This window comes from Phaseolus vulgaris, chromosome 7, assembly GCF_051622355.1.
Source record: "Phaseolus vulgaris cultivar YP4 chromosome 7, ASM5162235v1, whole genome shotgun sequence".
NCBI classification, from domain to species: domain Eukaryota; kingdom Viridiplantae; phylum Streptophyta; class Magnoliopsida; order Fabales; family Fabaceae; genus Phaseolus; species Phaseolus vulgaris.
The window spans coordinates 55431962-55444661 of record NC_143504.1 but is presented as its reverse complement, the minus strand read 5'-3'; the positions used below and the strand labels follow the sequence as shown (position 1 = coordinate 55444661).

General features: G+C 33.5%; 1 protein-coding gene across 1 annotated transcript; it reads right to left on the bottom strand.

Moving 5' to 3' along the window:
- Positions 1-821: 821 nt before the first annotated feature.
- Positions 822-10909, bottom strand: LOC137830402 (exocyst complex component EXO70A1). Its single transcript, XM_068637719.1, has 12 exons — positions 10518-10909; positions 9448-9543; positions 8277-8482; positions 7285-7542; positions 4736-4874; positions 4451-4663; positions 3989-4194; positions 2978-3175; positions 2766-2865; positions 2436-2545; positions 2197-2343; positions 822-1247 (listed from the first exon to the last, which is right to left on the bottom strand). The coding sequence occupies exons 1-12, from the start codon at positions 10677-10679 to the stop codon at positions 1130-1132; spliced, it is 1953 nt and encodes a 650-aa protein (XP_068493820.1). The 5' UTR covers positions 10680-10909; the 3' UTR covers positions 822-1129.
- Positions 10910-12700: the final 1791 nt, after the last annotated feature.

The following is a 12700-nucleotide window of genomic DNA, read 5'->3' as shown; positions in this document are numbered from 1 at the left end:
AACCATTTGACAACCATATTTTATCGTCTATATTCTAATATAACAATAATAAAGACAAACCAACAAACAACATTTCTTACCCACTTCTAGAGGTTCTAGAGGTCATCCCAAGTAACAAATATTTCATTCACAAAATATGATTCACATTGACCCATAATATTTTTGCAAAAATTCAATACATCTTACAGAGAAAACCACACCTCAATACATTCTGAAAAGTCAATTCTAGAATTGAAAAATGAATTCTATAATTCAATATTTGAAACATTAAACATGAATTCCAAAAGTGTAATTTACTATAATAGAATATGATTTCATAAATGAAAATTACACTTCCAGAATTACAATTCTGAAATTCATGTTCAATGTTCTGGATTTCAAATTTTGTAATTCATATTTCAAACACATTTCCTTAACTTCCATTAATCACTTTTCGAGAATAAACATCATACAACTATGGAAAGATGATTTATAATACAATAGCCAACACCACAAACTGTTCTGGATTACATGTTCTAGAACATTCCACACAGTTCCAGAAACTCAATTCTGGAATGCAATCGGTTTCCCAGAAACACTTCCAAATGCCTATTCATAACTGTCTTTCCAGACTTCGATTTCTCGAACCATCATTGTTACCATTTCAACCAACATTATTAAAAAAACCCATCATACCTGAAACCACTTACCCTTATACAATACCACCATGTCCACCACCACCACCCACTCTTCCATGGAGGTTTCGACTTTCATATAAAACTCGCAAGAGCAAATTTGATATTTCAGAATTTGTGGGAGTAAGTTCAATTTGAGAGGGTGCATGAAACAATTGCCGATTTTATATTATGTTACTTACAGATCTCATTACAGTATCTTCCATGCTCATCTCTTCTATGCATATAGCTTGTATCTATTGTACAAATCCTTTTATTCTATCTAATACAATAACACTTCTCTCTACTTCGAACATAATGATGTTAAGTTAGTGTCATCAAAAAATGAGAAATGGAACAAACTCCCTCTTGAATTTTGATGGGGGTACCAGTGCCTTATTACATATATGCATCTCAAAAGAGACAAACTTAGGACATTAAAGGTATATATATGCTAATGTAAAATCTTCATACCATTACCGCTTGGAATCATTCATGTTTTTTCCTTCAAAAAATTCACCTAGGATTCGCTCTAGATCTTCAGCAGTGTATTTGATGTACCTCTGACTACTCTTTACATTCTCCACTAGAGGCCTGTTAAAGCACAATCTCAGTTATGATTTATAGCTAAATAATGGCACAACACTTAGACCACAAGGCATAGAATTCCAACAAATCAACCCTTGAGCTGTTGAAGGAGTGAATTGGAACTATATAGAACCGTCAGAAAATTTATGTACTTTATTCTAGTGAGAGGAAAAGTCTATTGATTTTCACATCCATGGATACTTGCTCCTATAAAGTAAACATAAACCCAGTATTGGATACACTACATACTAGCAAAGATACTTAAATTACAGTCCTCACCTCTATTTTAAAAATTACACTCCTTCACAGATGAAATATATTTTTTTAATGCAAATGACCCTTTGCATATGCAAAGAATGACCCTCCCTCGTATCTTCACATAGCAAAGAGCCTTCTCAGAGCATATTGACTTTTTTAGTTTGATGTAAATGGGCCTCTTAGTAGTTAAAAGCAACTCGGAGCCTCCCAAGAACATTTTCCCTCTGCAATTTTCACCATCATTGGCAACTATTTTTGTCTGTCTAACTTTGTGACATCACCAAAAATCTTCGTTTCTAATAGTAAGGGTTAAAGTTAAAACTACTGCCAATGATGCTGAGAATCACGTGGGAAAAATGTGTCTCAAAAAAGCAAGTTCACACTAAATTGGACTAAAAAATACCAAATTAATCTATGAAGGAAGGAATGGAGGGGTTGCAATTAGTTCAATTTAGTAAATCAAGCATCATAAAAAATATTTACAAAAATGTTAACAATACTCTCTTAACACATTCTTAACTATTTGATGGAATTGTTGAGAATCACAAAATTAAGTGGGTCTCACTTCTAATATAATGAGTCTATCATGATATTGTAGCTTCCACTTTCTAATAAATTCATTTAATAGTTAAGAGTTTGTTAAAAAGAGTATACTAAAGAGTGTATTGCTAGAATTCGTAAAAAGGAGAATACGCACCCAAATCGTTTCACAAACGATCTATAGGCAGGCAACAAGACTTCAGCAACTGCAAGAATGAGAGATTCTCGCAACTCTGAGTCTGGTACTGTCCACTGAGATTGTTTCTGATGAAGTTCCTCAAACATAGTATTGAATGTCTTAAACCTGAGAACACAGACACACTGACATATGACAAAAGAAAGGACAGAGGCTTTACTTCTTAAATAGCATCCAAAAGGAAGCAACAAAAAAGCTACCTGTCTTTAACAACTGCTCTTGAAGCACCACTACTGCCCCCATCACCACCAGCAGTACTACCCCCACCACTTGATGAGATGAGGCCCTGAATAGAGAGGGCCTGAAGAATCTGCCAATAGAAAAAAAGAAACTATGCATAAAGCATCCATGTTGTATCAGAAACACATGGTTTCAGCTCATTGTGTCTCTCTTTCCTATAGTTTAACATATCTGAATCTACTCACTACCTTCTTCCTTTAATAATAATCCTTGGATATAACAAAAAACAGAGGTAACATCCATGATAACTGCAAGACATAAAGTGGTAATCTCAATCAATAAGAAATCACCTTTGCCCAAGCATTTCTTTTGTATTGATTGGCATGCTGTTGCACAATTTTCCTATGTCGTTGTATCCAATCATCCCCCATCAAATCCTTCGCTTCGGACCTAAATTAGAAGAGAATTAAGAGAACATTAATTCCGAACTGGAAAAAGATGCAGTAAAATTCTCATGTTTGAAGGTTTCAGTGAAATTAAAAAGGACATTTGGATGACATACCTTCGAACTGATCTGACAATATAATGAATATTGTTCATGAGAAATAGGTGTGTCAAAGCAGGGTCTCTATATTGCTTAGATTTCCCATCTAAATTGGTTTGAAGAGCTTGCAATATTCGCATGGTCACAGAAGCTAGCTGTGAAGAATCACTTTCACCTTCAATTCCTTGGAAAAGTTGGTTTAGGGTAGACCGGTAGCTGCAAATATTTAGTTAATTCGGGTATGGTTAAATATGTCAAGATCTCAAGTGTAGATAGAGGCATCAACATGATTTACAATCACAATAAAAACGAGAAAGTGTTTTTGGCATTATCCTCACATAAAGTGTGAGAAATTGAATGGCTGATATGTAGTTTCACTTAACTTAGAATTAAAGCATGGGTTTGGAAAACAAAACTCAAACTAGTACAACAGAAAAATTTAATGGATGATTTGGTAAAAGATCAGACATTGTTGAAACACAAGTTAGTGAAAGTACATGCATGCTGCAGCACAGTACCCTTCACAGTCACGAAGGATCTTATCAGAATTGGGAAATTTGATGCAAATTCAGCATCTCCCCGTTTATTCTTGCAGGAGACCATACATAAAAATTATTAGTGATACTCAAGGAATCATCTTTCTAGCACATGCAAGCTAAATGTTTCCCCAAACCTGTACCAATTACAAAAACCCAACTTTTTTATACTTCCAATTTCTATTTTGCACTAACCAATATTAATTTCCAGGCAAAAGAGTTTTCGGACTCATGAACCAACTCTCTCAAGTGAATAACTAATTTTTTAGTGTATCTTACAAACAAATAAATAAAAACAAGTGAAAAAACTGGCAAAAGAAATTGAAGAAAGCTGTGTTGTTCCCACAAAAAAATTAAGAAAACCTAAAATAAATTCTACAAATCCTAGGTAAATGTAGATGTAGCTTTCTCACCAGTGAAAACAATATAAAATGATATAATTTAAAGAATATGTTCAAGAATTTGAAGCAGAATACAGCACATGTGAACTTACTCAAATAAAAACTTCACATAGTTAATCACATAGCTTGTCAAAGGATGAACAGTTCCATCAGTTACTGCAGTCTTTGTAGCATCTTTTTCAACTGCTTCTTCAAAATCTCCAAAGGTCTCCTCGGCCGTTTGTGCAAGCTGTTTTGTCAAACCCATTACAGCTTCTCTTATTTTGGTGCAAGCTCTGCCTTTAAAGAGTATTTCAATCTGCAAATTGTCCGTAGAAAAAGTTGAGAGTATTACAACCATTGAATTATGCCTCCTAACCACATAAAAACAGCCATAAAGTGTCATGTCCAAAGTGTCAAACATGTGAACACACTATTCTACAGATGTGCCACCTCTCAAAATTGGCTATTGAATATAAAATAAATTATACTTAACCTTATAAGTTTTATGAAACCTTCACACTGGACTCAATGTTGCAGCAAGATTCAAGAATTTGGATTTTAAAAGAAAATACCTCTGAATGGATTTCTTGCAATATTTCATACATGTCCAAAAGCACAAATAACTTTTCAGGTGATCTCTTGCTTTTAGCAATAGCTTCTCCAAAACTAAGCAACATGGAAATACTGTTTGTAGTTACTTCAGCAAAACACTGATCACTAAGCGAGTCAAATCCTTCAAATATCTGATCACAGACTTTCCGTTCGGCAGCAAACAACAATTTGACCTGTTCAGGTACAATTGCATATTTAACCAAAAATATATAAAAGCGTATGAACAAATTTGGCAATGATCTTACAGCAATACGCATGAAATGAATCCAGTTTCCAATTTTGGCTTCCAAAACCTCCCATTGTAGCTTTTGAACATCATCTTTGTTGAGTTTCTCAACTCCAAGCTTTTGTAGACTTTCTTCCAATACTTTAGAACGGGTATCTCTGAACAATGATGATGATTATCATAATTACAGCAATAGTACTAATTATTAAAATGATAACATTTAATACACTTCAAACAGGTGATGGGATGGGAGGCATACAATCCATAGAGGACTGAAACTTTCTGCATTAGGACGAGAACATAACCAAGTAATTAGACAAATATTGTTATGCAGGGAAAAGTTGTGATTTTGTGTATTTGTTATAAACATATCTGATGAGGACCTCAAAAGAACTTCAAAGGATACAAAAAAAAAATAAAGAGCTTAAAGAATAGATAAATTTGTTTTAAGAATATTCCAAAAGGATATTCCTTGTGTCTAAACAGAATATGCATTTAAGGAGTAGCTCTAGAAACACAGGATGAGATGTAGAAGATCTAGGTTTCTATTAGTTAGAATTACTACTAAAGTAATTATTACTACATTAATCATCCCAACTAAAGGGCAGAAATTGATGAGATATGCACAAACTCTACTTTGATTGGAACACAAACCCAGAAATACAGTACGAGAAATGTTACCATCAGCTGCACTCTGAATGAAATACCAGTAAGAAAGTATCAGAACAAGACAGATTCTTATAACTTTCACTGTAGAAAACACTTTTCTGAAAATTATACTCACTCAACAAGTATCAAATGAACTTTTTTAAAAGTTGGATCGGAGTTGGTCTCTAACAGTCTTACACTTGGCTGTCAATAAGAATAGGAATGGTCCAGTTCCATAGAATTAACCAACCATAAAATGGAATTTCAAGAACATGATGCAAATCTGCATCCTTTCGCTCTCTTTATCATCCTTTTAAGGAATCCAAGCTTTCCTCTTCCACCACATCTAACACATTGCTTGTGTGAACACCGCCTAAATCACTCATGGAATTATTCCCATTTCAAAGAAATGTTTCGTGGAGATTTTAAGAAATTGTCATGTAAGCTTCCATAAATGTTAAGGAACTGGAAAGGATTAGTATGAATATTTTACATCAGCCTCTATACGTAGAAAACTCCAACCCTAAAGTAATGATTACAAAGAGATCTCTAGAATCCTCTAACAACTTCTAATGCCTTATAACAGCTTTAATATCCCACTGACTACACTCTCCCTCAAGCTGGTGAATAGATATCTATCATTCCATCTTACATGTGAGATCATGAAATCGTTCAATGGGCAGACCATTTGGAAACAAAACTAAAGCCCAGATGGGACATAAGAAGTAGTGATAAGGCCACAATCTATATATAAAGTGTCGACCAATCTCTGTGTTTGGTCCCATCATGTTGGACTAATTGTGAGCAATGCTAATAGTTGACTTATTATCATAATAAAGGATCATAGACTCTTCACCTTCCACTTTAAGATCATTTAGAATAATTCTCAACCATAACACACACCCCATGTGCCCTAGCTCAAAATCCAGACTCGGCAATAGACCTTGCTACAACATTTTGTTTATTACTTCTCCAAATCACCAAAATTTCCACCCAAGAACATGCAATATCCTGAGACGGATTTCCTATCTGTGACGGAAACTGCATAATTTGCATTCGTATACACTTTCATTTTTCATTTTCCTTGAACAATAATCCCCTTCCTGGACTTGTCTTTAAATATTGAAGGTTTTGTTCACAACTTGTACTAAATCAACACAAAACAACATAACTCAAAGGAATTATATTACTTCACAACACTTATAGCAACCAAAACAACAGGGTAAACAAAATTACCCTTAAAAGGAGCACTCTCCTTTTCACTTTGGAAAACCAAATACACCAATATTGTAAAACAAAAGCTAAAAAACACAAAATGTAATTGATGACCTATGGATTAGGTCCTTACTCCCAAACCACATAACTAACTACCCAATTACAATTAATTATAATTTAACCCCTTTTTTCCTTCTATGATAGACATGTAAAGGCCGTTCCCACTTCTTTTTGGTCCTGTCCTACTATTTCTAACAAAAAGTATAGCTTTGTCCCCTTCATGTCTCTAACACAATCTAACCAGCTGTGGATCACACCAAAGATTTATACAGCAACTTCACCAAACCACATAGAAATAACCAAAGCTCACATACTTAAAACGAATATAAAGCTCCCCCACCAGAAATTGCCTAGAAGAACTTAGATTGAAACATGCACTGCATCTAGTCCACATCTAATATCAATATAATACAATTGAATTGTCAATCAATCACCTGGAATCAATCACAAGTTAATCACCTAAGGTCAAAGCTTCCTTTAAAAAACGCTCCTTAATATTTTGTAACAGGATTGAACACAATAAAAAGCATTAAAAAAATTCACTTTTCAGTTCAGGGTTGTTATGCAATATGCATAAGTTGAGGAACATAACAAGGCAGTTTCTTTTTCCTTTCACTGTGAATCAGTCAATAGAAGAAACTCTACCTGTATATTTTGAGCAACTGTTGTTGGTGACCAGCTTGCACCATTTGCTCAGTTAAATTATTAAGCAACGGCAATATTCTTGGTGGTATAAGAACAGGAGGTGTGTATACAACAGTATCAGCATTACTTTTATGTGGCTCAGAATGGATATGAGAATTATTCTTGCTGCTGGAATCATCATCATGACCTGGTGATGCTGATGAAGGTCGCATTGTGTTTGGAAGAGAACCAAAGAGGCGTTCAGGTTCCACAGGTTTGCTGTAAACACAGAACAAGAGATGGTGCAAAATAACAAATATACTTTTCATCAAAAAACAAACTAAACTATTTTGTCAAGCAAAATGTCAGAGGTTCCTCAAGAATACAACTATGATTCTACACCAGGTAATCATTTTCCTACATAATTTTAACATATTTCTATGATTAATATTATCAAGGACCCATCAACTCGTTACCAAGCCTATAATCTAGGACACACATTAGACAGTTGAAAGTTATAAGCATAAGACCAACTACAAGAAAAATACCAAACCCTTATATAAATATAACAATCAGGTGGATGATACAAGAGAGTAACATCAGCATACATTTCAAAATGGATTAAATTCATATAAAATTTATATTTCAAATATTATTAAGTACTATTCATAAGACCTATTCCATTCATATTAGAACACAACAATAGCCTTATCCCACTAGGTGGAGTTTAGCTACATGCATCATCAGTAGACATTGGGCTCATTTAAAAACCAAATTCATATTATGCATAAATAAACAAATAAATAATGACAGAAAAGTGGCTTATATGTCAACAGCTGGAAGTTAAAGGACCTGACCGTTACCAGATTATTTTTTTATTAAAGATTGATTTATCTAATGAAACATCGTTTGTCTAAGAGAAGGAATCACAATGGTGATTTAATTTACAGAAGAAAATGAACTTTTGGTTGAACATGTAAAAAATCAACAACATTAAGAAAATAAACACAAACCTGTAAGATGATAATAGCCGCTTAAACTCTTCTTCTAGCTTAGAAATAGCTTCGGCTATCAAATTATTGGCACGGATGGCAATACCATCATCGTTCTTAAAACCCTTTTTATTGCCAAAAAATCTAATGTTTCGTCTCAGCTGATCAATTGCTTCAAGATAGCTCTTCACATCTTCATGTGGTCCTTTAATTATTTTTGCTTCTGCCTGCAAGTTAAACCAATGGGAACACCATATATAATATATGACAGGGGAAGGAAATTCCCTAAGCTGGTAAAGCAGAAGCAAAAGAAGGATAAATGAAAAACTGATTTCAAAATACCCAATGACTAGGGTATTACTTTAACACATCAAATAGGACTAAAAGAATAATGAAAAATAATGATATTAAGAAGCGCACAAGAATATGATTAGCAAGATGCAAAATAAAAAAATATAAATAAAACAAACACTAATATTTCTGAACATCCGGTCAGTGTGATTTAGTTTTCATTTGATACATTTTCCACCTAATTAAAGATTGTCATCCGGCACTAAAAGAGGCTCTATCCGGGGCACGACATATCCTCATAAAACTTGCATGATGAACTGAAAAACAATAAATGAGTTTGAAAAAAAAATTCTTTCCACCAAAGCTGAAAATGTGTATTAACCAACAATTGGAATTATTATTTAGGTTATTGCATCATGATGTCACAATAAAAATTAGAGTCAAGAATTGTATCACTGTATTAAATATAATCATTATATATTAGCAGGAATTGCCTTTGTCATGCTTTTTAGCAAATCTTTACACAGCCAATTCCAAGTTCAAATGAAAGAGGAGGGCTGTGTCAGACCATTTGTTTATCATTTTTAATCTTCCTCTTCATCTAACTTCTCTCAGAATTTTCTATTTTGATTTTTCAGAAACTTGTATGATACAGAACCTAGTATCAGATTCATTCACAAATACTTGCATTTCATTTGGCAACATATTAGCACTGTGAAGGGAGCCATGACAAATAAAATTAAATTCTAAAGCCTTCTACCCAGATCAGCATCTTTACCAGATCAAAGGATGGAACAATTTTCAAAAGAAATAGAATACTTTAGAGAGTGAAGCAGATCATGAGGTGATTCAAAATTTCAAACAGTACTGATTAGCAACTGTAACCACCCGAAGAATGAACCTGATAATATTGATCAAAGTGAGCCAATATGGCTTCTGCAGTCTTCAAAGTCCTGTCAATGTTCTCGTGAGCTTTTCGAATAGAATGTGTTCTGATCTGCAAAACCAAAGAGAAAAGAAGAAAAAGAAACCAACTACACATTCAGCAGCACATGGGAGAATCTTGAAAAAGAAGCAAAGGCAAAACCCAAAAGTTCCTTAAAACTTAAGCAAGAAATAATGTTCAGTCTTCCTGATACAGTGGGAAATTGCAGATAGACGCAGGCACAGTTGCAATCACAAAGAACACAAGTAAGGTCTTTGTTTGTGGTCACGGTTTCATTGTGATTTTTCATGTTGCAAGAAATTAAAGACAAATGCAGTGATCATTACAGTCACAAGTAAGGGCTTCATTTGAGGACAAGGTCACTATTTTGTTGTGATCTTTGACATGGTGAGAAATTGCAAAAAATGCGGCCAAAATTGGGATTGCTTAACCACAAGTAGGGTCTTTTTTGTAGTCACAGGCACAGTTCCAAACAAAATGCGACCACAGTTGAAGTCACAGAGACCCTGATATGAATCTGAAAAAAACGTTTTTAACTTTTTTGGGTCTTGCTTTAGTCAAATGAGGCTTCCATCCACTGTAAAGATATTTGAAATTATAAGACCGTAACAGATTAATATCAGAACCCAAATAAGGTCTGTGTTCGCCACTATCAGAACCCAAATAAGGTCTGTATTCGCCACTATCAGAACCCAAATAAGGTCTGTGTTCGCCACTATCAGAACCCACTATGGTAGCAATTTCGTACTCTAATATTGTGAAAAACTATAGACAAATGTGGTCTCAATTTCCGCGGCAAGATTTCAAACAAGGTCTCTGTTTCCAACTGTGGTCTCAATTTCGTCGCGATCTCCGATATTGTTAGAAATTACACACAAAGGCAACCACACAGCCACAATTAAAGGCATGGAGACCCCCAAAACCTTGAGGTTGCAGCAGAAATCAAAGCACCGAACTTTTTGAAAAACCTCCAAAAACTGACAGACCCAATAAAGAAAACAGCGATTTTGAGTCGAATGAGTGACCTGGGTCGGTCGCATGGCGGTTTCCAGGGCGGAAAGGCGGTGATCGAAGGAGCCCAGAATCGAAACGACGTCGTCGGTGATGGTCTGGCTTCTCTCCAGAGACTCTCTCATCGCCGAAGCTTTCTCACTCAGCAAGTCACCACCAGGCACAGCCATTACCATCCTCTGTTCTTCTTCTTCTTCTGAATTTTGATTTGGTTTCTTGCTTTTGCTAACACGAAAACAGTTCAAATGGAAGAAAACTACGTCACCTCGGAAGACTGCTGTCACCAGTTTTCGCACTTGGTCTGTTTTGGACTTTCGGTGCCATTTGTCACTTTTTATACAAATCAAGAAAAATAAAGAAAATAATCATAAAGAATAGTCTCATAAATGATATTCAAGTCTTCATTAACTAGAAATATCTTAACAAGATTTCTTATTCTCTTCATCACAACGACAATATCAAGTTTTTATGAGATAATATTTTGTTCCAACTGTGCTTATCAAATAAAAAAATCACATTATTAAGTCTTTATCAACGATTAAATACACAAGAAAATATTATATGATTGAATTATGCATTGAAAAACTTAAACAAACTTTTACAATATTGTGTCTAATAATGTATAGTTAAACGTAACTTTAAACTGGGAGATGGATTGTCAAAATCATTTTCAAAAGTTTAGTTACTTAATTAGTTTAGATTTTATTACATACAGTTTAGATTTTATTACATACAGTATAAAATATATTAAAGATAAGAAAGATTTGGGCTGAAAGATTTTATATTGATTTATTACAATCAATTTTTGGTTGATCAAATTGGTAAAGTTTTACTAAGTAATTCTTGGTTAAAACAACACAAGTATTATTAGAACAATTAGTCATTTTTGACTAAAATAACTCAAATATTATTTGAATACTTAGTTACTCATGGTTAAAAAATCGAATATTGTTTGAAAAGTAGTCATTTCTAGCTAAAAAAAGAAGTATTATTTGGAAAGTAGTGATTCTTAGTTAAAAAAAACTAAGTGTTGTTTGGAAAACAGTTATTCTTAGCTAAGTGTTTCGTGAATGAGAGGAGTGATCTAAAAGATCACAAAGTTTTACTCACTCGATAGAGAAAACACGTCTTTCGATGAACATACTATTTAAACACTCTACTTGATTGCTAAGAGGATGTTGCTTGAAGAAGAAATAAGCATTTAATGTTGAATGAAGCATATTTAATGCAACTTTATGTTCCAACTCGTTCAAACGTGTGAAGATGGTTACCTGAGTTTGAAGCTCTCAACAACAAAAAGAGGATTTGCAACAACTCTTCCTTCTATGCTCAAATGTCTTAGACAAGACATTAAGAGACAATAAAGTCTTATCTTCATCTTTGAGCATCACTTCAATGTTCCAAGATTATGAAAATCTTGTTAAATCTATAGATATTTCACCATCATTCTTGATTTTGTCATCCTGAAAGAATACAATTATTTATTATTTTTTCATTCAGAGTTTTTGTTTCAAAGATTTTGTCATACATACTCAAGTTTCATTCATATTTGTACAATAGGTCTCTCTCTCACGACTCTCCTAAGTGTCTTATCTTGAAGACACAAAATTATGGTGTTTCCAACATTATTGATCATGTTAGTCTTCCCTCCCAATACAAAGACATTCACATGTTCGCCTCATCATTTATCAAATCAATGCATCATTGTTGTATCAAGATACCTTTCATCTTGATCTTCTATAATTTGAAGTCGTTCTCACTAGAAAACTTATCAATGTTAAACTTGATGGTCATGTGTTCAAACCTTGTTTTTCTTGACTTTCTTCTTCTCATCCCCACACATGATGTCAATTGAGAGAATATTAAATCTATGATTAAATTAAAGAGGGAATATTAAAAAAAGATATATAAGTTTAAAAATTAAAAAAAAAATATTACTTTTTTAGATAAAATTTAAAATTATCTATTTTTAAAAGTAATATAATTTACTTTCAAACAATTTTAGATTTTTTTTAAAATCTTATCCAAACAACTATTTTATCTTAAATCATTTCAAATTGTCTATATAATGAAATAGTTTCTTAAATTTTTCTCTTGAAACACACTATAACATAATAAATATATGATTAAAATATTAGTGTTGTTGTTAATTCCACCCAATATTTTAAATATTGGATTCCTTTGAGACATTATTTTG

What these genes read in the sequence shown, in the direction of transcription:
- LOC137830402 (XM_068637719.1), bottom strand. Translation starts at nt 10,679, where the DNA reads ATGGTAATGGCTGTGCCTGGTGGTGACTTGCTGAGTGAGAAAGCTTCG. An exon ending in TTCATTTCATGCGTATTGCT is followed by an intron (nt 4,664 to 4,735) that starts GTAAGATCATTG and finishes GTACCTGAACAG; the next exon opens with GTCAAATTGTTGTTTGCTGC. An exon ending in TGCAAGAAATCCATTCAGAG is followed by an intron (nt 4,195 to 4,450) that starts GTATTTTCTTTT and finishes GACAATTTGCAG; the next exon opens with ATTGAAATACTCTTTAAAGG.